We start from the raw sequence: 25,970 nt of genomic DNA on the forward strand, positions 1-25,970 counted from the left end.
TTAGTTTTAAAATAACATAGTTTACAATAAGAACTGCTGGTAGTATTTGTGATTAGTGTCAAACTCAAGTACATCTTTTAATTCTGCAGCTATATTGTTCCCATAGAGAAGTAAACATCACCTTTTAAGTTACATTTAAACAACACGTGGTCTCAGATCCCAATCAAAGAACAAATATGAGAGAGGAGATACTTGTGCACTTTTCCAAGAGTGCTCCTGAACAGTCAGGATCTAATTACACAAATGGACCCCAGAAACTTCAGTGATAAATGGGATAAATGGGGCATCTTCTGGGAAGATGTCATGCTATTCGAGCCAGTTTTAGCTGCAACATTATTAGCAAATAACCTTCACTGGTACCAAGATTGTATTTTTAATCTGGCTTCTTGGTTCAATGCTCAGTTTATTTTGGTAGGTAGAACCCAACATCTTTTTTTTGCTGTAATTAATATATGCAGAAGCAAATTTATATAGAATATGTTGCCTGTTCAAATATTCTGTGGCAGGTCACATTGCCCCCCAAAAACAGACCCAGAAGGAGTTTTGTGGGGCCAAAGTTTACCTGGGGTGGGTATTAGGATGCACACTTGTGGGAGAAGGAGAGGAAGGGTGGGGCAGCAAAGGCAGGGGGGCCTCTGCACAGTCACAGCACAGGCCTCCACAAACGCCACAGGGAGCTCTGGAGCTAGACAAGCTGCAGAATTGTCTTGCATGGGACCAACAGGGCCAGCTTTTATAGTCCAGAATGGAACGGTCATTGGATGTGGCCTGGGATAAGAATAATCTCATGAAGGGGTGCTCAGCTGTGAACTGTCAGCCACCAGCACTCTCAGCAGCTGGAGAAATGAGTGATTCAGTCCTGAAGGTAGAGGGTCTGGGTGGCATACTGGTGTCCACTATATATTCCAACACGGAATTCAGGGTCTCTGTGCAGAAACTGATTGTTTTAACAAATCTACAATCAAACACTAATTATCTATCACTTGAACTATAGATTAAAATGATACCTGGAAATATACTTTTTTTTCCAGGGAAGATTAGCCCTGAGCTAGTATCTGCCAATCCCCCTCTTTTTCCTGAGGAAGACTGGCCCTGAGCTATGCCCATCTTTCTCTACTTTATATGTGGGACGCCTGCCACAGCATGGCTTGCCACGCGGTGCCATGTCTGCACCCGGGATCCAAACCAGCGAACCCCGGGTCGCTGAAGTAGAACATGTGCGCTTAACCTCTGCGCCACCGGGCCGGCCCCTGTAAGTATACTTTCAAAGGATAAATTTGCTCAGGTAGTCAATGACTTAGAGTAGCAAACACGGAGGGTGGGAGTGAGATGTTCATCTGCCCTCGTGATGCTTCCTTCTATGTGGAGGGAGTGTCCTTAGCGTAGCACCCTTGGTCCCAAGCAAATGGAAAGGGAATGACCTTTTTGGTGAGTTCTGGGTGTGAGAAGCTCTTTCTGCCTCATTCCTGGCATCTTTCTCCCTGCAGAGAACATGCTTTTGATCTGCTTTTCAGTGATGCGTGACAGTGCCAGGCCCCATGGGGAAAGCCAGTGGCAGTCCACTTATACCCATATTTGTGTGAATAATTGTCATTCTGGGGTGCAGTATTAGGAAGCCACACCTTAGCCACATTCTCCAGCTCACCTTGGTAGATAATAAAACTAATCTTATGATTTCCTGCCTGGCTTCTCAGTACAACTGGGAGGGAGGAGAAGGGATATTATTTATTAGGCTCCCTCAAAAACCAGCAGTTCTTTATTGTTTGCATTCTCAAAATTTTATGCGATTTAATTTCAGAGATTTTCAGTTTGGCCAGCTTTTCTTCAAAGTTATTAAAAGGGAAAGCACATATCACATTTTTGGTCAGAATGCAAGGAAATGAGACATGAGTCTGCATTTCTAGACTTCAGTCAATCAGCATCCACTCTATGGAATTTTCATGGATGTACAATTCCAGTAGTGACAATTGGCATATCTTTTTTGCCCAAACTATGAGACAAACTAATGACTGACCACCATTGACACAGCTGCCTGAGGACATGGTCCTACTGGGATAAGCATAAATTACATAGAGTCCCTCCTCTGCATTGCTTTCGTTCCATAGCATCATCAATATCTTTTTACCTATTTTAATTCTATTATCTGAGATTTACTTACCCTCTCTCTTGGAGAGTTTGAAGTTACATAATGAGGCTTTACTCTTAGTCCCAAAGGGAAAGATTTCAAGGTTTTTCCTATGATGGCTCAGTGACTCATTTTACTGGAGCTTCAAAAACACCAGACGATGTGCTGCTTCCCACACAGTGTATTTTTTGCTAAATGGGAAATTACCATACTGCCGAGGAAAAGTGAGTGTGGAAAAGTCAGGCGATTCAAGTTCTAGAAAGGACTCTTCCACCAACTTTTGATGAGAGCTTAATCTTTGCTCACTTTTCTCTTTAGTGGGCACTTAGGCTCAAGTAGATATTAGGAAGACAAAGGGATATAAAAAGTGGTATAGTGCCTTCAAAAAGCGTTAAAGGATTGTACAAATGCAGAATGCCGGTAAATATACATATAAATACAAGTATGTAAGTGTAGGGTCACTGATGTCTTTGCAGTATATATATCAGCACAAAAATGAGTTTTTTGGTAGCCTTTGCAAAAGGCAGCAAAACTTTGATCTTGTCTAGTACCTATGTTCATTCAGCAAACTTTCAATGTTTATTATGCATTAGCCTTATGATTATAAAGATTAAAAGAAAGTAGCCTCTGCCTTCAAGAGAGAAAGACAACCAGAAGATTCAGTACAGTTAGTTCAATAACACTACTTTCCGGGCACGTAAGCTTTCAATATATCCTGCAGAAATACATAGCGTGGGTTGAAAAATGTTGCACATAACTTGAGAGGGACATTTAACATATACCTTTAAATGCCATAACCACAATCAGCACATATGGTCATGAACAACAAACAATCTTTTGATTTTTCATAAAAGCCACTGACCAAACATTTTGGGAAGGCGTTGTATCAAACTGACATCTTGTGTCCATTTTGATGGGAGCATTTGGGTTAAAATGCTTAGTCATTTCTACATAATCAAATGAGCTCAGGTTCTGGGGCCAGGTGACTGGACCTAGGGAAGTGGCATGTCAGGGTGGCCTTCCTTCTGGGAAGTAAAGGGAACCCCAGGGTCCTCTGCAACTGAGTGGGGATCTCAGTCAGTCAGATTCCATTTATTCTCTAAGCCGCCCACCTCCATGTGGAGAATTGATACCAGAAAGAGGAGAGTGGCATACATTTTGTTATAACCCCTTCTGTTTTCTGAACTTCATCAGGGAAACTCAGGGATTAACCAGGGGGACAGGACAGAGAATGAAAGGGTAATTATTTTCCAAGTCAGTTTTCCAAATCCGCATGATGACTACCAAGACCCCAACATACCTCATGATCTACTGATCGCCTAACGTAGCCTGTTTTATTGCATGCCACTTGTTCAAGATGTAGATAAAATGTTATGCGTAAAGTAAAATAATTTCGATAGAAATTATTCACCAAATTATTCACACATGGCCTAAATAGCTAGGAAATGTTTAGTCTATTTTATTACCTATTTTTTTATTTGAATGAATTACTTATTGTTTTCCATTTTAGAAAGGACATACTAGGTGACAAAAGTTCATTTTCCACCCCCATTGAAACTGCAGTTCAAAGAGTTATCAGCCTGCAAGGAAAGGAGCTCAGGTTTCTAGGCCTTTGTTCTTTCCCTTGGCTGTAGGAGATGGACATTTCTTCGGTAAAATGGGGCTGAAGTCCAGCAACCATTTTATCAGAGAACACTTGTTTTTATGATATTGTTTGAATCCTGCTGTGGATAGCTGGTAGATAGTGTTTGCATACCACGTCATGGTGCAGTGGTACGTGGTAGGTAAAGAGCTCAGGGTTTACCATAAACGACCCTTATTGCCATCCTGGCTCTGATGCTTACCAGCAGTGTGGACATTTGCAAGCTACTCTGTTTCCTCAACTGCAAAAAGGGAGATAATGATGTTTTCTTATCTTCCTTTCATTTTTTCCCCATAAGCCTTAGATAAGATAAGATCCTCACATATAACAAGGACTGAATAATCTGTAGCTAAGGATTGATCAGATGGCAGTAACAAGGATGACGACAGTGGCAGTGGGATGGTAGAACTTGTGCTAGGTGCATGACCTACCATAGCAGACGAGTGCGTAGTACTTGGCGTAGTCACTGAAACTTGCTGTGTAATATTGGCACCTTTCTTTCCTTAGATGGCAAGTGACGCACTTCTTTCTTGGAGGATAGCCTCCAATGCTAATTCTAGAGGAAAATGAAAATAAAACCAAGCTGAAATTTTGAGATTGTACTTATCAAAATGTAGTACTCCATGTAAAATGACTAATTTACATATTGACATCAAACCCACTTTATTTTTCTGTTGCCAATATCGCTTAAAGTAAAGGGGAATCGTAGTATTTTGATGTAGCCTGATTTTCAATCCATCTTTGCCTGAAGAGGCACAAACCTTGAAGGGAGGCCCTTTGTGTTTTCCTGGGGTGGGAGAAATATCTAACACCTTGAATGGGAGTGAGGTAGTCACTTCCTATAGCCATTACTCTTACACTTTACCAATTTTATCAGAGAATGCATAGTTCTTCATTGTCCCATTGCTCTTTTTGTGCTCCCACAGCAAAACATACAAGGAAAATCTAGCCATTTCACCAAGAAAGGAGAAGGAGAAATTACTAATAAGCAAATTGGAAATAAGAAACCACAGTTCTATGTGGCTACTGTGTCTTTCATTCCTTGTGGCAGGAAATTTGGGCTCACGGGATCTCTTCCTGGGAATGCTCCCTCCACACATTCCTGCACAAGCCAACCTGCACCTCCCATGTTGCCCCCTCTCTCCCCAGCAGAGCCGTCTGTGTGGCTCCTGAACAGAGTGATTGGTTTAATACATAGACTCCGGGACCTTTCCCCAAACCCTCAGAATCAGAATCTCATCTGGGGCAGACTACGTGGTATTGAGCCAGGATAGGGGCAGGCTTGGAGCCCTGTTGTGGCTGGTAAAGTTACCTGTGGCCACCGCAGTATTTCTTCTGTGGCTGCCCCTGACCTTGCCTCGGGCATGGTAGAGGGTAGCAGAGAGGGATTCTCCCAAACAGGTAAGGAGCCATGATCCAGAGGGAACAGAGGAACGCAGCAAGGGGAAATTTATTTTCTCTACTACAGTTGTATTCATGTTCACATTTTGATGTGATCTTGGAAACATTAGGTAGGCAGTTAAAAGTAAGGAGGTGAGGTCAGCATGCCTAGGTACAAATCTGGACTCCAACAATATCACCTGCCTCATAGAGTTGTGGGGATTAAATGAAATTACATATGTAAAGCAGATAAAAAGGTGCTTGGCATATAGTACACTACCATTGTTTTTATTTCTACATCCAGAAGGGGCTGTTGAGGGCATCTTTCCCGTCACCAAGTGAACCACTGACTGACTTAAACACTAATTTAGAAACAGAGATGAGTTACTTCCAATCATAATAGACTTAAGCCAAAGTGAGCCATATTACAAGAAATCACACATTATGGGGAAAAAATACAATGCTTGGTACACAGTAGGTACTGAATAAATGTGTGTTAAGTGAATGAATGTCCTTAATTGCCTCTAAATTTAGTTCAAGGATTTAGTTTCATATTTGCATCAGCACTAGAATTTCTTGGTTTTTGTTTTTGAAATGAACATTTTGAGTTGGCCAATATTTGGGGGGTGGATATTTTTTATACTGATGTAGTGTACAATACTCTCTGAATGTTTTATCTTAATTCATAAATTATTTTTATTAAATTTAAGACAAAAAACATTCTACATTTCCTGAGAACCCTGACATATTTTTATTCGAATATCAACATATAAAAATACTAGAGTGACTTGACAAAAATTACCTGTAGATATTTCTTCTTCCAGGATAGCCTTCAAATTCATTGCTAGAATAAAACCTGAAAATGTATTCAGAAATTGCTAAATAAGTGTTGATGACTAAATGGGGATACAATTGTTAGTAGTAATATAATAAACAATATAGTCCAACGTTCATCTAATGAAACTATTGATTGGCATTTATGTACCCGTACCCCTGCTGTTCATAACTCTGAATTTTGTGTGTTTACTCTGACTTTCAACTCATAGGAGAAAGATTAAATTACGCAGTGATCTTTTTTGTTATAAGTATATTATATTCTGATTCGTTAGTTTTGAGCCACACAAAATAAACTTGGATATTTGATTAATAGCACCCCTTTCCTTCAAGATTAGCAGTTTACTGGTTTCTCTATGCTGTAGTATTTAATTTTGTCTGTGATTCTGAACATACTTTGAATTTATTTTACAGAAGGCCTGACAGTAGATAAGTTTGTTATAAATCGGGAAACTCACCCACACTGGGGTGCCACACAAAGGGACATGTTAATTTACCCAGAGGCAAACCAAGTCACAAGAGAACATACTGTTACTTATGTATCCGGGTCCCAGTTCTAACCTGTCTTAATATAGCCATGAAGTGGGAAATCCAATTTAGCGACACAATTTTCACTCCTCTCTTGAGTTCATCTGAATATCACAAAAGTAACTGTCCTTTTTTTTTTTTAGGAAGAACATAATAGGGATGTGAAAAGTTTGGAATAGAATAACGAAACTTTGGTTACCAGTTTTTAATTCCTGGGGCTGGTCAGCAGCCCAGGTACTTCCATCTCCTCACTCATAAAAACCTGCATATTCCCAAATAAAAAGAAAAGGCAACAGAATACAACTCTCTCGGTATTAAATTTATCTTCTAAAGGTCATCCTTCTACATATCTTCACTAACTTCACATGGCTCCAATCATCACTGGCACTTGCCTTTTCCACATCATCCCAGACTACCCGTGAATAAGCTACTCAGTATCTTTTACAAATAGCCCCCTGAAGTTTTCTTGTTATGTCAAAGTTTTCACGATTGTCTTCGTCTCTAACACTTGCAGTAGAATCCGCTTTTCCTTTTCCCTCTCAGCCACTGATTCCCCAGTCCTTTCCAGCCTCCATCTGTCTTACTGTGTATCTACTCTTCCTCTCATTCCTTTAACAAACATTTATCGAACTCCAACTCTGCGTCAGGTACTATGTCAAGTGCCAAGGATGCAAAAAAATGAGGTATAGTTTTTCCCTCAAAGAGAGTTCATATTGCATTACCCCTATCCTGATTCAGACTTCTACCACCTCAGGTTGAGATTGTGACCATGGCTGAGCCTTCCTGCCTTCAGTTTTCCCCTACCTCCTAAACTTATTATGACTGAAATTAATCTCCCTTCTGTCTTTATCTTGTCCTCTTACACTGGCCATTTTAATGGCTGCTCCATAGAATGTCCAAACCCCATTGCTGAATGTTCAAAAAGTTTCAAGGATTCGCAATGGGGTTCTGACAGGTTTCTAATAATCTTCCCCTTTTGCTCCTAGAATTCCAGCTAACGGCAGGCAGATTTATGAGCATGAAGAGAATACCCTGGGTTTAGACTTTATTAGAAGTTAGGAAAGTAACGGTACATTCTTGATCAGAGAACTTTGATTATAAAGGATTATTTTAAGATGGTTTATTTAGACAGTATACAGGATGGACTGAAAAGGAAAGAACTGGAAGAAATAAGTCCCATGTTGAAGTTAACTATAAGAACCTTAGATTTAACGTGTTTTGAGTTTGAATTCTAGTTTTGCCACTAACTACGTGGCCTTGGCCATGTTAATTAAATTTCTGAGTATCAGCTTTCCCATCTGTAAAACTGGTATAATCATTTCTACTTTACAGTACGTAGTATACAGTAATTGCTCAATAAATGACAGCTGTTATAGATAATAATCTTAAACTTATGTAACAGTGAATCACTACAAAGGAATCTATAGACTTTTGAAGGTCGTCTTTGCTTCAAGTGCTGAAGAGTAAAATTTGCCTGGACAGCCAGTTACTATTTAAAAAATTTTATATGATTATCTACCAAGTATCTGAAGAAAAACGAAGACTTACTAAATATTCACTCCAAAAGGAAATCAGGTTGACTAGTTATTAAAGAACATGCAATCGTAATGAAATTACGGCTGTCTGAACTACACTATAGAGTAAATAGCAAAAGTGCTCTTAACGAAAAGCGGGTGCAGTATCCTTTGTACGTCCATCAGTGCCAATTAAAACTTGAATGGCGCATTGTGCTTCATGCAATACTTACAGTGAATCCTGTGTTACTCTGAATATATTTATGGCCTCCCACTTGCCACTTGTAATTTGAATAGCATTTTCCTATAAAAAGACAAACATTATGTTGTGTGAAGCCGAGCGTTATTTGAGCAACCTCAAGTGAATGATCTTTGAGGAGATAAATCTTGGAAGGAACGTACCACAGTGTCTTTGATATAGTGAATATGTTTGTAGCCATCCTTGTCGCTAAATATTTTGTAGTATGAAATAGCATCATAGCTGAAAACTGGTGTTGAAACAAAGAACTGAAAGAAATTAACAGAGGTTATGTTCAAAAGACAAACTGAACTAAACCTACAGATTTCTTTTTAAAGCAATGTCTAGTGACAAGTATAGGAACCAGAATGCCTTGACTTCCCTACCTTCCGTCACACACATCTGAAGCTCCATTCTTTCAGAAAGACAGCTTTTGTAGTAATTCTAACAGGCACTTGCACATTCCAACCACTGCTTGATTGTTACAACACATCTTTGGGTGTATCATGTTATATTTGACTGAATGTCTATGTTCTAAGTTTATGTGGTTTGAAAGAGAGTTAAAAAAATCACAAATGTATGTTGATATTTAACCAAGTCCAACTTCAAAATGCGATATTTGACCAAAGTGTGACTTTCATTAAGGCTCATAGCCCTTTTAATTTTTGATTTGTCTGATGCCAAGCACCTAATGACAATGACTCAATGAAGACATTTTAAAGATTAAAATATCACGGCCTACTAGCCACAGTTTTTAATGGTAGGGATGGATTTCTGGACTTGAGAGAAAAATGTCACCCAGGGCAAGCAAATGGGAGATTTGCTCTTTGAGCTCGGGGAGCAGAGCAGACCTCATTGCTCACTCTGACCTCTTCCCAGGGCCCCCTTGGCCACCTGCTGGGAAGCACTTAATGACCTGTGGAGTCCCTAGTGTATCCTGGAACAGAGCACCATCCTGAATGGTTGTTGAATCAACTATCCTAAATGGTCAGATAGCTAAAATCCTGCAAATGTCCTCACACTAAATTTACGTAACAGTTTCTCCCTTTCAAAAACTAGACTGATCTTACATTTGCTGGCTTCTTTTTTTCTGGTCATCAGGTTGTGAAAGGATGCTAAATGGCGAAAGGCCTACATGAGGAAAGAGCTACTCTACATCGTGCAGAGTAGATAGCCCCATAAGTAATCCCAAACCAGCTCTCTCTAGCCAGAACACTTCCACACGATGGCGACCAAGCTGTTCAGCTCCTTTAGAACTGACCAAGAGACAACCACCAAAAGAATACCAGTATCTTTTAGCTACAAATACCTATTCTACTGACATCCAGTCTGAGACCTACTTTTGGGTAAGAAGAGGGCAGGGGAAATCTCTGTAGGCTTCCTTAATGATGGCCCCATGTGTGATCTGATACTTGGTGCTTTTTGATAAAATGGATGATTATTATTGTGTGATATTAAAATTCAATTTATTTGATACGGTATCTATAGTTATCCAAATAACGTTCCCCAAAATTCATTTTCACATAGAACCTCAAAGGTGACTGTTATGGACTGAATATATCCCCCCACAAATTCATATGTTGAAACCCTACCCCTCAAAATGATATATCAGGAGGTAGGGCCTTTGGGAGGTAATTAGGATTAGATAAGGTCATAAATGGGATTAGCACCCTTATAAGAATCACCAGACAACTCACTTCCTCTGCTCTGCTCTCCACCATGTGAAGATACAATAATAAGTCAGCAGTCTGCAACCCAAAAGAAAGCTTTCACCAGAACCGAACTACAATGGCACCCTAAGCTCAGACTTCCAGTCTCCAGAACTGTAAGCATAAATTTCTCTTATTTATAAGCACTCAATCTGTGGTATAGCAGCCCAAATGGACTAAGACAATGACCCTATTTGGAAATAGGGTCTTTGTAGATGTAGTCAAGGTAAGAATCCGATCAGATTAGGGTGGGCCCTAAATCCAATGTCTAGTGTCCTCATAAGAAAACAAGAGGGCACAAAGACACACAGGGAGATACAGAGAGGAAGGCCATGTGAAGACGGAAGCTGGGATGGGAGTGATGCAGCTGCAAACCAAGGAAGGCCAAGCACTGCCAGGAGCCACTTGAAGCTGGAAGAGGCAATGAAGGATTGTTCCCCGGAGCCTTCAGAGGGAGGATGGCCCTGCTGACACGTTGACTTTGGACATACAGCCTCCAGAAGGGTGAGAGAATGAATGAACTTCTGTTGTCTTAAGCCACGAAGTTTGTGGTAATTTGTTACAACATCCCCAGGAAATTAATACAATGTCCCAAATCTTATCTCTTTGGCACAGAATTGGTAAGTCTTTAACAAAATGAAAAATGGAATAATAAGAAACTGTTGTCTCTTTACATGATTCTCTTGTTAGTTTCATTAATAATAAGACCAGCCTTGGTAGGAGTTTGTGTATTGAGACTAATGCCTCTAGGTGAAATTGAGGGCCAAGCGGCCCAGGAACAGGAAATTCTGATTTGCAATTTTGTGGATGGAATTTTATCAGCATAGGTCTAGCAAATTACCCTTTCATTTTAGAGTAAATTTCTGCTCTCTGAGCCAAATGATGATATACTTACTTACTAGGAACCACTTTATGATGCGTCCCTGTCACTCCTCAGGGTGAAAGACAAAAACTGGCTCTTTAGTGTCTTCACCACTAAAATGGAACCAGGGTCACAAAATATTTTAAGGTGCCAGAGTGTAAAAACATTCTCCTCACACCTGCAGCTAGTTAAGAAACTCTAAAAAGAGGTTTTGTTCTAGATTAAAACTTAAAATTTCATTTTCACGGAAAATAAAGAAGACGACAGGGCAGAGTGTGACGTTTGAAGATATTAGAATCAGGCAAACAGGAAGAATATTTCTGCTAAGCAAAGACTGTTATCTTCTCCCCTTTTATGGCGCACATCAAAGACAGCTGCTTTCCACGCACAGGTAACTCGGGTGAGGTAAAGAGAGTGTGAAATGTTTCCGCATTCACTTTGCCAGAGCTGGGTCCCTAATGCATTTTGAGTTCAGTGCTTCTTGCAGCAAGTCACCCTGGGCCCTAGAAAAGCACACATGGCTAGGTGGTCCTCAATTTTAACAAGGCCTCTTTGCAGGTCCCTTGATCATGCTTAGATTTTCTGAGAAATTTACTCATCTCTACGTGCAAAGCCATTTAAAATATTTTATTTGGAAGGCAAGATTATTTACCACGAGATAATTTCTTGCCACCGTTGGTAAAAGACCTGAGGTCCCACTGATCTACGGCCGAGGCCTAAACTGAGTCCACATCCAGTCAAAAGCACAGACTTTCAGGCGTCAAATAGAAAATTCATTTTCCTGAACCACGGGATTTTTGCCAGCCGCCTAAAGGAGGTGTAGTGTATTGCTTGATTATTTTAAAATAATTTAAATGTAGCTTTGCCATCTAAGCGTTATGGCTCTAGTGTTTGTTCTCCAAATTTTAGTGATTAAATACTAGATTCTTTGATTAAATCTTCCTTTTTGTCTGTTCTCTACAGGGCAAACAGCAATTTATTTAACGTGAATTTGTTGTTGTTTTTCTGATCAGATACAAAAGAAGAAGTTAGGTTATTTTTCCCAAATTAAGACATTGAATATCTCATGCTGGAGGAAGAAAGTGATTGGTAAAGCTCTCAAGAAACTGTTTGCTAGTTCTGTGCCTGCAACTAACAGATTAATTACTTTTAGCAAGTCATCTAATCTCACTTTTCCAATGTGTCTTTTTCCGTTTAAGTCTGTTTGATAAATTCTAAAGGAATAACTGCTCTAAAACTGCTCTTTAAATTTATACTAAGATGACTAGTCTGTACATTTTATCTAAACACCTCATAAATATTACTTGAACTAATATCTGAAAGACATACATATTTCTAGGTGACTTCTGGGTAATTTTATTAAGTCACTGGTTTGATTATAGGTCAAAGGAAGTTACACAGCATGTTATGACATATGAGTTATGACTATATAAAGTTGTGACCTGAATCTTTTAAAAGACATATCAGAACTATCAAAATCCAATGAATGTCCTCTTCAAAGCAGTTGCTTTGGGAGAGTATGAACTTACTCTTGAAAGCTACAATTACAAAGAGTTTCTGACAGTTCCTTTTCCGGTATTTAGAAACTTTACTGACTCTTGGATAAATTTTAAGAGACTGAGATTAATACATAAGAAAAGTAATTTTTTGCAATGGAATTCTAAAGCTGCAGATATCAGAATGCTCTAGAGCAGAATCATATGTTGCAGATAAATAATTCATTTATTCACTAGAGTTATTTTGGCATGACTTTTGATTTAATGTAGGGACCTCGTCTTCCCTCACAGGACACATATGTGCCTCCACTGAGGGTATTTAAAACAATGTTCTATAGCTTCCGAAGGCAATTAATGAATTATTCATTCGTCCATTCATTCAGCTAATGTTTGCTGAGATTGCAAGGTTGGTGCTATACAGATTGTAAAAACTAAGATACAATTGTTGACCTTAAGATGCTCATAAATAGGAGATTTCAAAAGATGCAATCTAAAATATTTCAGAGTGTTTCGAAGGCTGGTAGCATTTTCAGAATAAACGTGGGTGGATTCCTAAGATCATGTCTTTGAGAAGGTTGTTGGTATCATTGTTTATCTATTTGTAAAACCACATCATTTATGTTACTTTATAGTAACTCTAGTCACAGTATCAATACGGAAAACAAAACTAAAGGAAGTTTTCCAGCTTTCTTTCTTCCCCTCATTCTTTACTGGAAATCTTTACGATGGGAATGAATTTATAAATTAACTTTCTCCTTTTCTCAAGTTTTCAAATGCAGATCTAGGAATTACTTTTGTGGAAGGTGAGCTTCTGATTGACCAAGAATTCAAAAAATTCAGAAAATCCTGTTCTTTCACTGAATACTCCTATTTTTTTCCTGTACAGTGGCAAATAGTGAATTCAAATAGGACTTTCCCATTTTTTCTCCTGAATTACACACTTATCCTTGTTACCTTGTTTTAGAATATAATTTACATTTACTTTATACAATTAATAACTATTCTCTAGTCAATAAATAAAACCAAAGTGTCTTTAACTGAAAACAGGGAGCAAATATATATAAGCTAAAATTGCTACATTCAGAAAAGTGTACAACAGTTTTTAATATCTGAAGATTTTTACTTTATAATTTACCTTCTCCCTACCCATCTTAACTTTGAATTTTTACAAGACTTGTCATCTTAGAATTGACTTCTGGATTCTTTATTGTCCTTGTATTATGGGTTAATGTGTTAAACCAGACCCTAGGAATTTTCGTTTTCTTTGCATATGTCCAAATCTCAGAGAAGTAGCCGGTTTTTTTTTTTTTTACACAAATGCTAATTAAATTCAATCATATGTTTATGACAAGTGGCAGCATCCACACAACATCCACTTATTTTCTATCCTTTTGTGTGTTCTTCATATAGGATATAAGATACAATTGATAGTTTCCTAAAACATGATTTTTTCTACACTAAAAATCCTCTTAAATCATTGAATAAGCCTATTCAAAAAATTCAGATGTAAGTGATCGCAAACCATAACAAAATTCATTTTCCTATTTGATACCACTTTACTTAAAAGGTAGAATGAATACACATATAATTCACTTTTTCATTTCAGGTTATATAAAATTTAATATGAGGTAGATTGTCTCTAAATTACCAAGGATACTGAACGTATTTTTTTTTTCCTGGATTCAAGTGACTGTCTAATAATTATTAAGATTATTTTAAGCAGGTCAGATATTGTGGTCCCTTTTGAAAAATGATCTTTATTGTATTTATTTAAGAATTAATATTAATTATGGATATTTGAGAGTCAGTTGAAAAAGTTAGGGTTGAGACACAAGGAATGTGATTTATTTTCAGTTGAATTCCAAATATATAGATATTAAAATTGTCTGGCACGAAATCGCTGAAAGAATCACTACCTTTGTGTTTTTTACCTTGATATTTTTTCTATGGAAATGAGTGCCAGTTTGGACACATTTCAAATAGTACTTTGGTAGCTGAGAATCTGTCAAATTTCATTAAAATATAAGGAAAAGATAGCAAAATCATACTCCACCAGCCCATCCAGTGCTGCTTTCTTCTATATGTTCCTGGGTCTAAAAGAAAAAAAAAGATCATATCAAATATATTATTAGGAGGACAGTTTTTCCTAAATATAATCTGGGCATTTGAACCAGTTAAGCTGCCTGGTCAGAGTTTACTATTACTAGTCAACTCACTTCACACTTGAGTTTAAGATGACTGTATTCAAAATTTTATACAACAGCACTATTGCATGCACATGGGTAATCTAAGGGCTGGATCTTATTGCAAATCTTTAATAATCCTGGTTAAATTTTCCATAAGGTAGTGACTGAAATTTTCCCAACATCTATGGAGTCCCAGCATAACCCAAGCGCTTGGAGTTCTGCAGCCAAAAAGGCATTTCATAGTGAAGTTTAAGCTAAATTCTTTCTTAGTCTTGTGAATTAGCGAGGAATCTTAAAATTTGCACTGAATCTTACTTCAGCGTATATTTTCGCATAATACAACCAATCACTTACTGAATAGATATTTAGTAAGTGTAAAAGGATGAACAGTCTTTCCTAGACAAATAATTAGAGAAAGAAGAGTCTAAACAGAATGAACAGCACAGAGACCAGGCCAGCTCAGTAAACCACAGGTGGTTCAGATGGCTGGGTGGAGAGTGACTACGGGAAAGAGTTAGAAGATGAGGCAGAATGCAGAGGTATCAGCAAGATCTTAGAGAAACTTTTATGCCATCCTAGGACGTTTGAATTTCTCCTGTGGGTAAATCCTTGGAAGTATTTCAAAATCACCATTTAGAAAATATAACTGTGGATGATACAGAGAGTGGATTAGAAGTGAGTAAGACAGAAGGAGGTAGAGAGGCCAACTGAAGACTATTGTAATGTTTGGAAAAGAATGATAAAGACCCAAATCTAGGCAGCAGTAGTGATGATGGAGCAGAGAAGATGTAGCCAGAGATGTTTAAAAGTTCAAATCCTCAAAATGGATTTGAGGGCCAAGTTGTAACAGAAACCTCTGGTATAGACAAAAATCACCTAAAGTGCAAGTAGAGAGTTGTAACAGAAACCGTAAGATATTCAGCAACCATTTCTTCTTTTTGCTGAACTATTAGGCTACATTTCCCAGGCCCCCCCACATCCAAGTGGATGTGGTCATGTGATAAGTTCTAACCAATGGTGTGTGAGCAGAAGTGACTCATGCTACTTTTAGGCCTAATCTATAAAAACTTCTCATACATTATCCTTCATTCTTTTTCCCATCTCCCAGCTGGATGCTCATGTTCAGATTTGAATAATCTTGGACTAGCCTTGGAAGCCACTGGATGAGGAAAGCATAAATACCATCAACCTGGGTCCTGGAACGATGTATGGAGCAGAGCACTCCATCCCTGACCCTTCACCATTCCCCACTTACCTGGACTCGCTAATGGAGGCTTACATGAATGTGCAAAAATTTTCTACTGAATTAACCCACTGAATTATTGGAGGGTTTGTTGCTGTTGTTGTTGTTATAACAGTTAGCCTGCCTTGCAAATGCGTTAACTTGGAGGGTAATAAGATTTCTAGAGAAGTCTGAAGAAGGAGAGCTGGAAAGGAAAAGAACAGTCAGTGAAGGAGAAAGAGAACTTTGAGAGCGTGTACTGTCATAAAAAGCAAAGGAGTGATAAATTTTAAAAACACAGTTTGGATTTTCTCCTATAGGAATAGGCTGGTGCCTTAGAGAGAACAAGTTAAGACAAGACTTGAAAAAATAGTGAAACTTTTTTGATTCATTATTTTTAGCCATAAAGATAAAATCAATTTTAATTTCATTTTCAGAGAAGAAAGAATAATATGAAATATGTTTCTTTCCCAAACTACAAATTTCTTAATAAATCTCATTAACATAACTATACTACAAATAACTACTGCCAGTTTTGGGTATGACTCCCAACGTGAATAAAATGTTGCCAGGTTACTTAACCTTAAAGGTTATTTGATTTCAACACACACACACATATCAATCATGAGTATGGTTGCTAAAAAATGTAATACTTTGTTGTTCTTAAATCTGAAAATGTGTTGATGTATTTATAAGATTATTTTGAAACAGAGGTAGTTTTGAAATCCTAAGGTTATTCAAACCTGGTATTCTAAATTGAATCACTGTTTTTGGCCATGAAACTAAAGTTTGTATTCCAAGGAATTCCACGTCTCATTGAATGTGCATCGTATATATTCTGTCAGTTTGGATTAAAGTTGTCTCAGATTTTGATAAATTAGAATTTCAGATTCCAAAGCAATCATAGTTTCTAAATGCCTAGTTTTAAGAGCTAAAAATTGCATCTAAATGACCAATCTTATAGTTTTAAACTGATAAAATTAAGGCAATAATTTCTAGTATCTAGATTTAACAAAAATTAGACCAAGGGTTTCTAATTAACTAGCAGAATCAAGATTATTCTACATTTTTATTGCTTATGATACTTCATTAAAGCCAAAATCTTTCTGCTTTGTATATTAAAATATAAATAAGATAAAAATAAGCTTCTAGAATATTACTTCAGAATTAGTCAAGCTTCTTACAGACACAGTAGTGACTTAAAAAATATTTTTAGCCTGAGTAATGTTGACTGTTATAGTCCTGATATATTTCCAAACAGACTCATATGACTTTTCCCTTGCAAAACATAATGTTTCAATTTCAACATGGAATTTAGTGATTTACTTTGATTGCTCTGTGCTATTTTCTTACTTTGTAAAATAGGCTTATTCTATATTTGGTTTAATGAAACATTTCTTCATAATTAGAAGTCTCATGAAATGTACTCATCAAATTTACTGTTTAAAGAAAACATCTTGTATTTCTTAGTCTCTAATATGAGTACTTATGAATAGGCTTATTTTAAAGATTTTAGATTGGTGAAGTAGTTTTCTGACTCATTAATTCAACAGACTATGTTTGGATTTGAGCAATAAAAACAATTAAAACTAAACAATAAATCTGTGCCTAGTTTTCAAGTTTTTTCTCCCTAAAATTAGCACAGTGTGGAGCACTCTCCTAAGATAACAAGACAACAGGATAATTCGATTTGATATTTCAAGTCATGCTTTCAGTCACCCACTTTTGATTTTAAAATGGGAATATTTAGCTTTATTTTGATAATATCTATTTCCTTTGAAATTTTTATTTTTTGCTTTTGACAAGGAATAGGACATGCTGCCCTTTGCGTTTTTTCTTTGGTTCTTTTGTATAGAACACATCTGTTTCCCTAATAGACCCATCTTATCTTTTCATCTTTATTATTTTGCTTTTTGTTGACTGCCAATTTTGTAATCTCAAAAGGATGGATTTCCATCCTAATCGAGAACCAGCTACCTGATCTTCCCATTATTGCATGGTTTCATTTAGTCTTTTTCTCTATTAGATTTCAACTCTAATTCAATTTCTCATTCAAGAAAACAGCAAGTATCTTATTTATTTAATAAAAATAATGGACCTGTGACTAAAGTGTTTTGTTGTTTTTTTTTTTTCCACAAAGCAATCAGGAGTTGAATGCAATAATTCTGGCTTTATAATATAAACTGTCAGCTATAAACAAGTCCCCACTTTTGTACTTTCATCTTCAAAATACACCTTTGTGGTTTTCATATAACCTACCTTTGGACAGTCCCAAGTCTGCCAGTCTTCTCTGAAATCACATATAGACAAGACTGAAACATTCTGGATTCTTTTTAGCCACTGCAAACATATTCGATCATCAGTAACCCACGTGAGCCAACTGAAATAATAATCACTGCAAATAAATCAAAACAGAAAGTCACAACCAGAAACCAAGTTCCTATTCAAATAATTTCTTTTTTTTTTGAGGAAGATTAGCCCTGAGCTAAAATCTGCCGCCAGTCCTCCTCTTTTTGCTGAGGAAGACTGGCCCTGAGCTAACATCTGTGTCCATCTTCCTCTACTTTATATGTGAGATGCCTGCCACAGCATGGCTTGCCAAGCGGTACGTATGTAGGTCCACACCCGGGATCCCAACTGGCGAACCCCTGGCTGCCAAAGCAGAGCACGTGAGCTTAACTGCTGTCACTGGGCAGGCCTCCAAATAATTTCTCAATTTCTGTTTTCTAATGGATGTATTTTATTATTATGAAACAGGTATTCCTTAGACAAGGAAGGCAAAACTTTTCTTTCTTCACAGAGAAAGTTTATACCTGCTGACTTTTAAAGAATATCTAAAGGAGAGTGCATTCAGTTAATGGAATTATTTCATACTTGACTTTTCTCTGCGTTTTGGACTTTTACATTTTAGGAAAAAATTTAAGACGTAAGGCCAAAGCTACTGGTCAATCTAGACGGGAAAAAGCATTAAACTGGTTATTTTGCATAGACAACTCAACTTCTCGCCTTTTAACTAATTGAGAGAGAGCCGAGTGTGGTAAAGGCCGTCTTTCTCTCCAGGCAGGTTTGTGTTGGAAGCTGAGTTTTAGCTATGACCATGCTCAGGGTTCGAAATTCAGATTAGTATGATAATCAGAGATGAGGTACACGAAGTAACTCAAATAGAGCTTGGCACATAGCAGGCGGCAATGAACGGCTGCAATGATTGCTTGGCTCTGAGGATGAACTTATAGATAGAGAAGATCAATGTAATTGAACCGCAGATTTTTGGACATCAATGTAAAAGAAATCACAGAGCTGGAAGGGGTCTCAGGCTCAATTTCTGGCTTTATCTCCTGCTTACACTACCTTAGGCTCGTCACTTAACACATCTGTGCCTCTCTTTATATAAAATGAGAAGAATACTATTACCAATTTTAAAGGTTGTTGTAAAGATTTGCTGAGAGTCTTTAAGTGCTTAAGAATTATGCCTGATACATAGTGAGTGCTCAAAAGATGTTAGTTATTACTATTATATTATTAGTGTCTTACAGATGCTCAAACAAGCCTCTTGACTCCTTGTATGGTGCTCTTTCTATCATTCCACTTTAAAAAAAAGATGCATTTAGTTAAGTTTTCATCAACTAGATTGAGGTGGGGAATAACAGATAACTCAAAAAGTTCAAGCCACTTTTAATTATTCAAGAGTGAATTCACCTTGGCAAGGCCCAGCGAGGCCTCTGATGAGGTTCTCTCTCCTATTAGTGATCAATCATTTGGCCCTGGCTGGCTGTCCTTCATGAGGCAGGAGGAGAGGAGTCAAGCATTGGCCTGTTGGAGTTCGGGAAGAGGTAAGGAGTTCCACCAGGCAGGGCTTGGGGAATCTCTCTCCTTTATCCACTTCAACCAGAATGAGCATGGGGGACTGATAGGGGGCTGGAAGGTTGCTGTCATCAGGATGAATCAGACAAGATCTACAGAGGGCACCATGCTGGGGAAGTGAGAATGCTTCATGTCCCTGTCTGTCTATAGTTAATCCCCAAACAGATAATTCTACAACCAGATAATTGAGAATAAACTGCATCCTAGTGAAAAATGCTATTTGGAGAGTGTTGGCTTATCTTCTGTTGTTATGCACATGTGATAAGCATTGATCCACACACCCCAGGTTGGAAAGAAAGTAAACCAGACTTAAAAGAAGCCAGCTGAGGATGTATATGAATTTTACTATCTCTGCCTCTTGGTCTCAAGTTTACATTAACACATCTAAAGAAAGCATCACTTAGATTGACCACTGTGTTCATCTTTGTATATGTGAAAAGGACAGATATTTTAAACCCAATTTAAGAAACTTATTGGTGATTTTAATCTTGTATGTATTTAGCTTTACATGCCAAATTTATTTATTTATTTATTTATTTATTTATTTATGCTTATAGTATACACATCATGAACTCACTAGAAAAGAAATGTAAATGCTGATTAAAAAATTTCAGTGTTAAAATGCAGTTGAAAAGGTGAGAAGGATCTGAGATTAATATACCTTGAGGCTATAATTGCTGGGACTGGCACTTCTCTGGGACCTACATAGTCAGGGTAAGTGGCATCAATAATAAATACCCGAACAACAGGATTCTTAGCTCCAGCCTGACAAGAAAATGGAGATATATAAGCTCATAAAATTCTAATTATCACCAACATTTTAAAGACACTTTAGGAATATAGGTATATTTTCATAAGCTAATAATGTTAACTATACTACTGTTGAAAACATTCTAATTATAACATGACCAGGAATTTCATTTCAATTTTACTTGCAGGGCAATTACAAATATTGTGTCAACCAGAGTGAAAACTCGTATTTTATTTTATTTTATTTGTTGAGGAAGATTAGCCCTGATCTAACATCTGCTGCCAATCCTCCTCTTTTTGCTGAGGAAGACTGGCCCTGAGCTAACATCCGTGCCCATCTTCCTCTACTTTATATGTGGGACGCCTGCCACAGCATGGCTTGCCAAGCAGTGCCATGTCCCCACCCAAGATCTGAACCGGCTAACCCTGGGCCACCGATGTGGAACGTGCAAACTTAACGACTGCGCCACCTGGCTGGCCCAAAAACACGTATTTTAAATGATTAATGAGGGAGATTTGATCCATAGGGAAAAATATTTTAGATATGACAATGTAGTTCTGTAATTAATATTCTCTTTTCTGACTTTCAAGACAGATATTTCCCATTATTATTATTAGGGTAATTATAATAACCATTTCTCCATGTGCTAGGGGAAGTGAAGTAGGGGACTGGTTTTTGGGAGAAGAGTGTAAAGAATAAAATGATGAAATATTTGAAAGATACCTTTTGGTTTTACCCTATAATTTGGTCAAGGACAATCACCACACCCAGAATCTAGCCGGTTACATTACTACTACCACCATCCCCAAAAGATTAGGGAAATTTCACCTCCAAATAAAGTGTCCATAGGATTTATACTTTTCTTGTTTTGTGCTTTCTGTGCTAATACACACTCTCAATTTACATGACAGTACAGTTCAAGCCCAGACAGCTTTTTAGAGTTCCTCTGTTATTTTACTACAGAAAAAGAGAATCTTAAGAGTTGTTAAAAAATTTAAATTCACAAAATTTAGGGATGTTGTCTTAAATGACTCCATGCTGTTTGAATTTATCTAAACAATTGTCAAGGCTCTCCTCCAACCTCCCTGTTTCACTCCAAAGTTTAGCTGGGACTGTTTTCTCACTTATTGGTCCCATGTCAGATGTTTCAGTTGCATCAGTCTTAAAAGAAACATGAGAATTTGGGTCCCAACTTCTTTGTCAGTGTCACTTACTCCCAAGTTCTAGGTTTCTTCATCTCTTCCTGCTCCCTCACACCCTCTCAAAGATCCAAGTTCTTTTACATGTTGGGTCTCAACTATTGCACCTCTCACTTCCAAACATCTCCCGGTTTCAGGTTTTCTACACAGCCCTTGAGGGGTCTCCTACCTAAACACTCATGATCTATCCATTGCATTTTCTCAAATGACTTTTTTTTTCTTCCCTCCCCAAAGCCCCAGTACATAGTTGTAGTTCCAGTTGTCCTTCTACTTCTCCTATTTGAGCCACCGCCACAGCATGGCCACTGACAGACCAGTGGTGTGGTTCCACGCCTGGGAACCGAACCTGGGCCACTGAAGCCAAACGTGCCGAACTTTAACTGCTAGGCCACTGTGGCCGGCTCTCATATGACTTTTAACATAAGTATTAGACCATCTGAAATTTCCTTCTTTCACTACAGCCACTTTGGCTCACTTCAGAATCCACTTGTGTGTATGCACACCCATCTTATCTTTGTCACATATAGGGATCCACTGGATCCATATGACAGTGTTCCCCTTGACAAGTAAAAACAATAGGGACTAAAGGAGCAAGAACTGCATTCTAAAATCACTGCCACTCCTTGTGCAAGAGGAGAATTTATGCTTCCATCTCCTTTCAGATTTCTTGTCTAAATTAAATTAGGATACGATGCTTCTCCACTGTGACCTGGCCATTGTCCTACTGCACATACAGGTCTCCTCTCCTTGGACATGGGACTGAATGAAAAATACGTGCACTAAGAATGTTTATGCAAGAAACTTTGTGCTCACACCATATCTAATTCCCTCAGGGAATAAACTAGGCTCACGAACTTAACCTACCTCGTAAGTCCAGAAAAGATCGTAACTCATGCCTGCTTCTACTTGACACGAACATCAAGTTCGGCATTTATATTTCCCAATCTAGTTTGCATTTACATGAGAATTCAAGAGGGAATTGCAAAACAGAACTTTACCCTGAATTTGGAGCATGAAATATGAAAAAATTAAAATTAAGTTAAGCTTGTTTTTCCTCCATGATCTAGACCATATGTTTTTCAAAGATTCTGCAATGGGTTTTGCAAAGACTTCTTCATCCAGCACAACCAGATGTCCAAAGCAACAGATGTCCACATAAATAATAGAGCACAGTACAATGTTTGCCTTACAATGCACAAGGATAAGAAGCTCTCCAAACTTGTTGATCCCACCTCTATTCATGGTATTGGTTGCTCATTTTGACACCATAGAAATGAAAGCATCTACTAAAAGTATGCAACATACCTTCGGATATGGAATATTTATTGTTCTAGGATATTGTTCATCACCGTAATAGGAATAGGCAATAACTGGTATCTCTGTATCATTAAATTCTGCATATGCCAAAAATTTTCCATTAGGAGACCACCACAGAGCGTATTTTGTAGCAAGCATTTCCTCTGAAAAATAAATAACAGCATATTAACTACAATTACAGCTTACTCTTAAACTCGTTATTTAATATATACTTCATATATATATATACTTCATATATATTATTTAATATATGCTTCAAAATATACTGTATATAGCCATTTGTTGACTGAAATAATTTATTCAATGTGGATGTGACATACGTCATACTTTGATTATTAAAAGATAAATAGTCTGGGTATAGAGGAATAGTTTAACCTTATACCCCATACCAAACATCTATTAGTCTTGTTAGGAATTGACATTAATCAGAAATGTAACTTTTTAAATAAATAATAAACATCTCAGCGATAATTAATTTTTCCTTTTGAGGCAGCTTCTGATTTTTACAGTCACCTGAAGTAGCCAAACAAGGAGAACTGCAATTATACTACAGGGTGACATAAACATTGAAAGCTGACTTTCTCTCCTGGGAATATTCTTTTTAAAAAGCACTTCAGTTATATTTTTTAAAATAAAGGCAAGGACTAGAAGATCTTTGAAAGTCCGATTAAGTCCTACATCCTACATAAACTAGAAAGAGGATAAAATTCACGAAAGTATCAAAAACTGAGAAGATTTTATCACAAAATAATATTGACAGTTGTTTAGTTTTAGAAAAAAGATTTATTTCTCAAGAAAAAAGAAACCTGAGAGAATGTGCTAATACAGCATCTAAGAACCACATATTTCCTGGAATATAAATTATTACCACCACTTCACAATGCTCACGAAAATAAATTCTACCAGTGTTCTGATAACAAGAATTTATTCTTTCAGAACATGCACACCTGGTTCACAACTTAATAAAAGCTTTCAGAAATGCCCCATTCAGCTAAAGAGCATACCCCTCATCTAAATCTTACTAAATGTATGCAATTATTTTCAATTAAAAGCCTAAAACAGCAGCAGTAGAAAAAGAATACAGCCTACCTTCATAAACCCAGTCTGGGACCCCATTAAATATTTTATTTTCTTTTCCATTAAATGTTATTTGAAAAGATGGTTCTCCTGGTCTTTGTTTCAAATAGATATTGTTTTGATAGACATATGCCTAGAAGAGGTGGTAAGTTAGTTAATAAAGAGAAATTCCATAAGAAATACAATGCAGTCTGCATATTTGTGTTAATTATTCACCTAATACCTTTAAAAGGAGTGGTAATCCAGATGCAAAAAAAGATTCACGACTAAAATGTCATTTTAATAAGTCAAAAGAACCAACCAACTCATATTAAAATAGCTAACGATTTTTAAAGTCTATATCAAATTAAGAATAAAGTCTGCTATTACATTAGTTGTTTTATTATCCAAATAGATAGTTACGTACATTGACAGAAAGTCAAATAAATCTCTGAATATTAATAGCTAGCCAGATCTAATCTTTATTTAGAGTCCTTAAATAAGAGCTTGGACAAAATTTCATGTTGTCTGAAGCTAGTCTGGGAAACTTGTGAAAACCATATTTTTCCTGAGCTTTCTGGCACAACGCATTCTGGCTCAGTATAAGGATAAAGTTTTTGACTGCGATATTTAAAGAAGTCTATCCATGAGCTTGAGTTTTTGCTGAATTCTCAGATGGGTTTCAATTTATCAAAACTCTTCCCATTTTTAACCACTAAAATAGTCATGAATTTTTTTTTTTCTTTCAGGGAGGGAAACTTAACAAAGGCCAAATTCAAATGGCTTCTCCTTTATTTAAATGATTAAACACTTCTACAATTTAAACACTTACTAATTTACTCCCAACAGGCGACCAGCATAAATACTGAATTGGACGAGGAAGCTCGTTTCTTCTTACAAACTCTCTAGAAGGAAAGAAAGAAAAATAAATAAATAAACCTTGTTGTTAAACACACAAAAAAAATCAGTATAAACAGAAGAAATAAACAAAGAATGAAAATGAAGGATCCTCCTCTCTGCTTCTTCAAACCTAATGGAAAGAATGTGGCATCATGAGACAGGAGACATGGGGTAGTAGTTACCATTCTTTGTTTGTCACATAAAAGTCACTTAACTTCTCTAGGTCTGTTTTCTGACCTTTATAGTGCCGTGAACGGATTAAAGATGTATAAACTGTGAAAGTGGGAATATCTCTAGAAATTATCTAATGGAAACTCCTCACTTTATAGAAAATAAATGTGAAGTTAGAGAGATGGTGTGACTTTTTAAAATCACATTGCTCGTTCTGGGCACACCCCTAAAATTAAACTGCAGTCTTTTAACCCTCAGGACTGTAAAATTTGTACACACCAGGCTGAGATGGTCGCTGAAGTGCTTTCCAGCTCTCATATTCTATAATTGTGCTGAAGTTTAATATGTACTCTTCCACATTCTCATTCACAACCCCCATCTCTGTGAATGCATATGCATTTCAAATTTTTGAAAATAAGATGCCATTTGACAATCTCCCCGGGGATCTGACTTGAAATCAGAAAAGGAAAGGAACATCTGATCTCAAGCTAAACTGAAAAGCAGATCATATACTGGGCAGTATGCCTTAAGCTTGCAAAGTCCTCCACCCATGGGGAAATTTCAAATATCCTATTGGCCAAAAATCTCACTTTGATGCTTACAGTCGCCCTGCAAATACTCAATTCACTGACTTGACTGTGGAGTTTTTGTCGTTCTTCAGCAAGAATGTGTTCAGATTTTTATAAGTGTTAAAGAGTCATAGGATGCCATGCTAAAGTTTTGACTATTATCTTCTTGAGGATTGTATTAATAGTTTCACTAAGAACGCTTTCATGGAGCTGCGAAACAAGACCAGCCTCCAAGATAGAATGCGAGGAGCCTGAAGGAAGTCTCCTTGGCCTCCCTCTCCAAAGAAATCTCTCCAACCTGGCCCTAACACGTCTGACATTTCTACTTTTCCCATTCTTTTAAAATTTGGACAGCTGTGAAGACTTGTAACACACATTGCCTTGATTTAACTTATTAGGTCATGCAGCAT

The 25,970-nt window shown here is 37.3% G+C and overlaps 1 protein-coding gene across 2 annotated transcripts in view; it reads right to left on the minus strand.

Annotated features, from left to right (window-relative positions):
* FAP (fibroblast activation protein alpha) overlaps nucleotides 1–25,970 on the minus strand; it is a 73,994-nt gene that overhangs the window by 24,901 nt on the left and 23,123 nt on the right. Inside the window, exons 8-17 of one of the 2 annotated variants that reach the window (XM_046659479.1) lie at nucleotides 24,753–24,825; nucleotides 23,954–24,074; nucleotides 22,853–23,007; nucleotides 20,259–20,362; nucleotides 17,996–18,131; nucleotides 14,377–14,421; nucleotides 8,426–8,530; nucleotides 8,257–8,327; nucleotides 5,950–6,003; nucleotides 4,199–4,323 (exon numbers count right to left, since the gene is read on the minus strand). In XM_046659479.1, the coding sequence (XP_046515435.1) occupies nucleotides 4,199–4,323; nucleotides 5,950–6,003; nucleotides 8,257–8,327; nucleotides 8,426–8,530; nucleotides 14,377–14,421; nucleotides 17,996–18,131; nucleotides 20,259–20,362; nucleotides 22,853–23,007; nucleotides 23,954–24,074; nucleotides 24,753–24,825 (989 nt within the window). The remainder of the gene's footprint in view (nucleotides 1–4,198; nucleotides 4,324–5,949; nucleotides 6,004–8,256; nucleotides 8,328–8,425; nucleotides 8,531–14,376; nucleotides 14,422–17,995; nucleotides 18,132–20,258; nucleotides 20,363–22,852; nucleotides 23,008–23,953; nucleotides 24,075–24,752; nucleotides 24,826–25,970) is intronic. The other variant, XM_046659480.1, reaches the window with a different exon arrangement.

This window comes from Equus quagga, chromosome 4, assembly GCF_021613505.1.
Source record: "Equus quagga isolate Etosha38 chromosome 4, UCLA_HA_Equagga_1.0, whole genome shotgun sequence".
Classification (NCBI taxonomy): domain Eukaryota; kingdom Metazoa; phylum Chordata; class Mammalia; order Perissodactyla; family Equidae; genus Equus; species Equus quagga.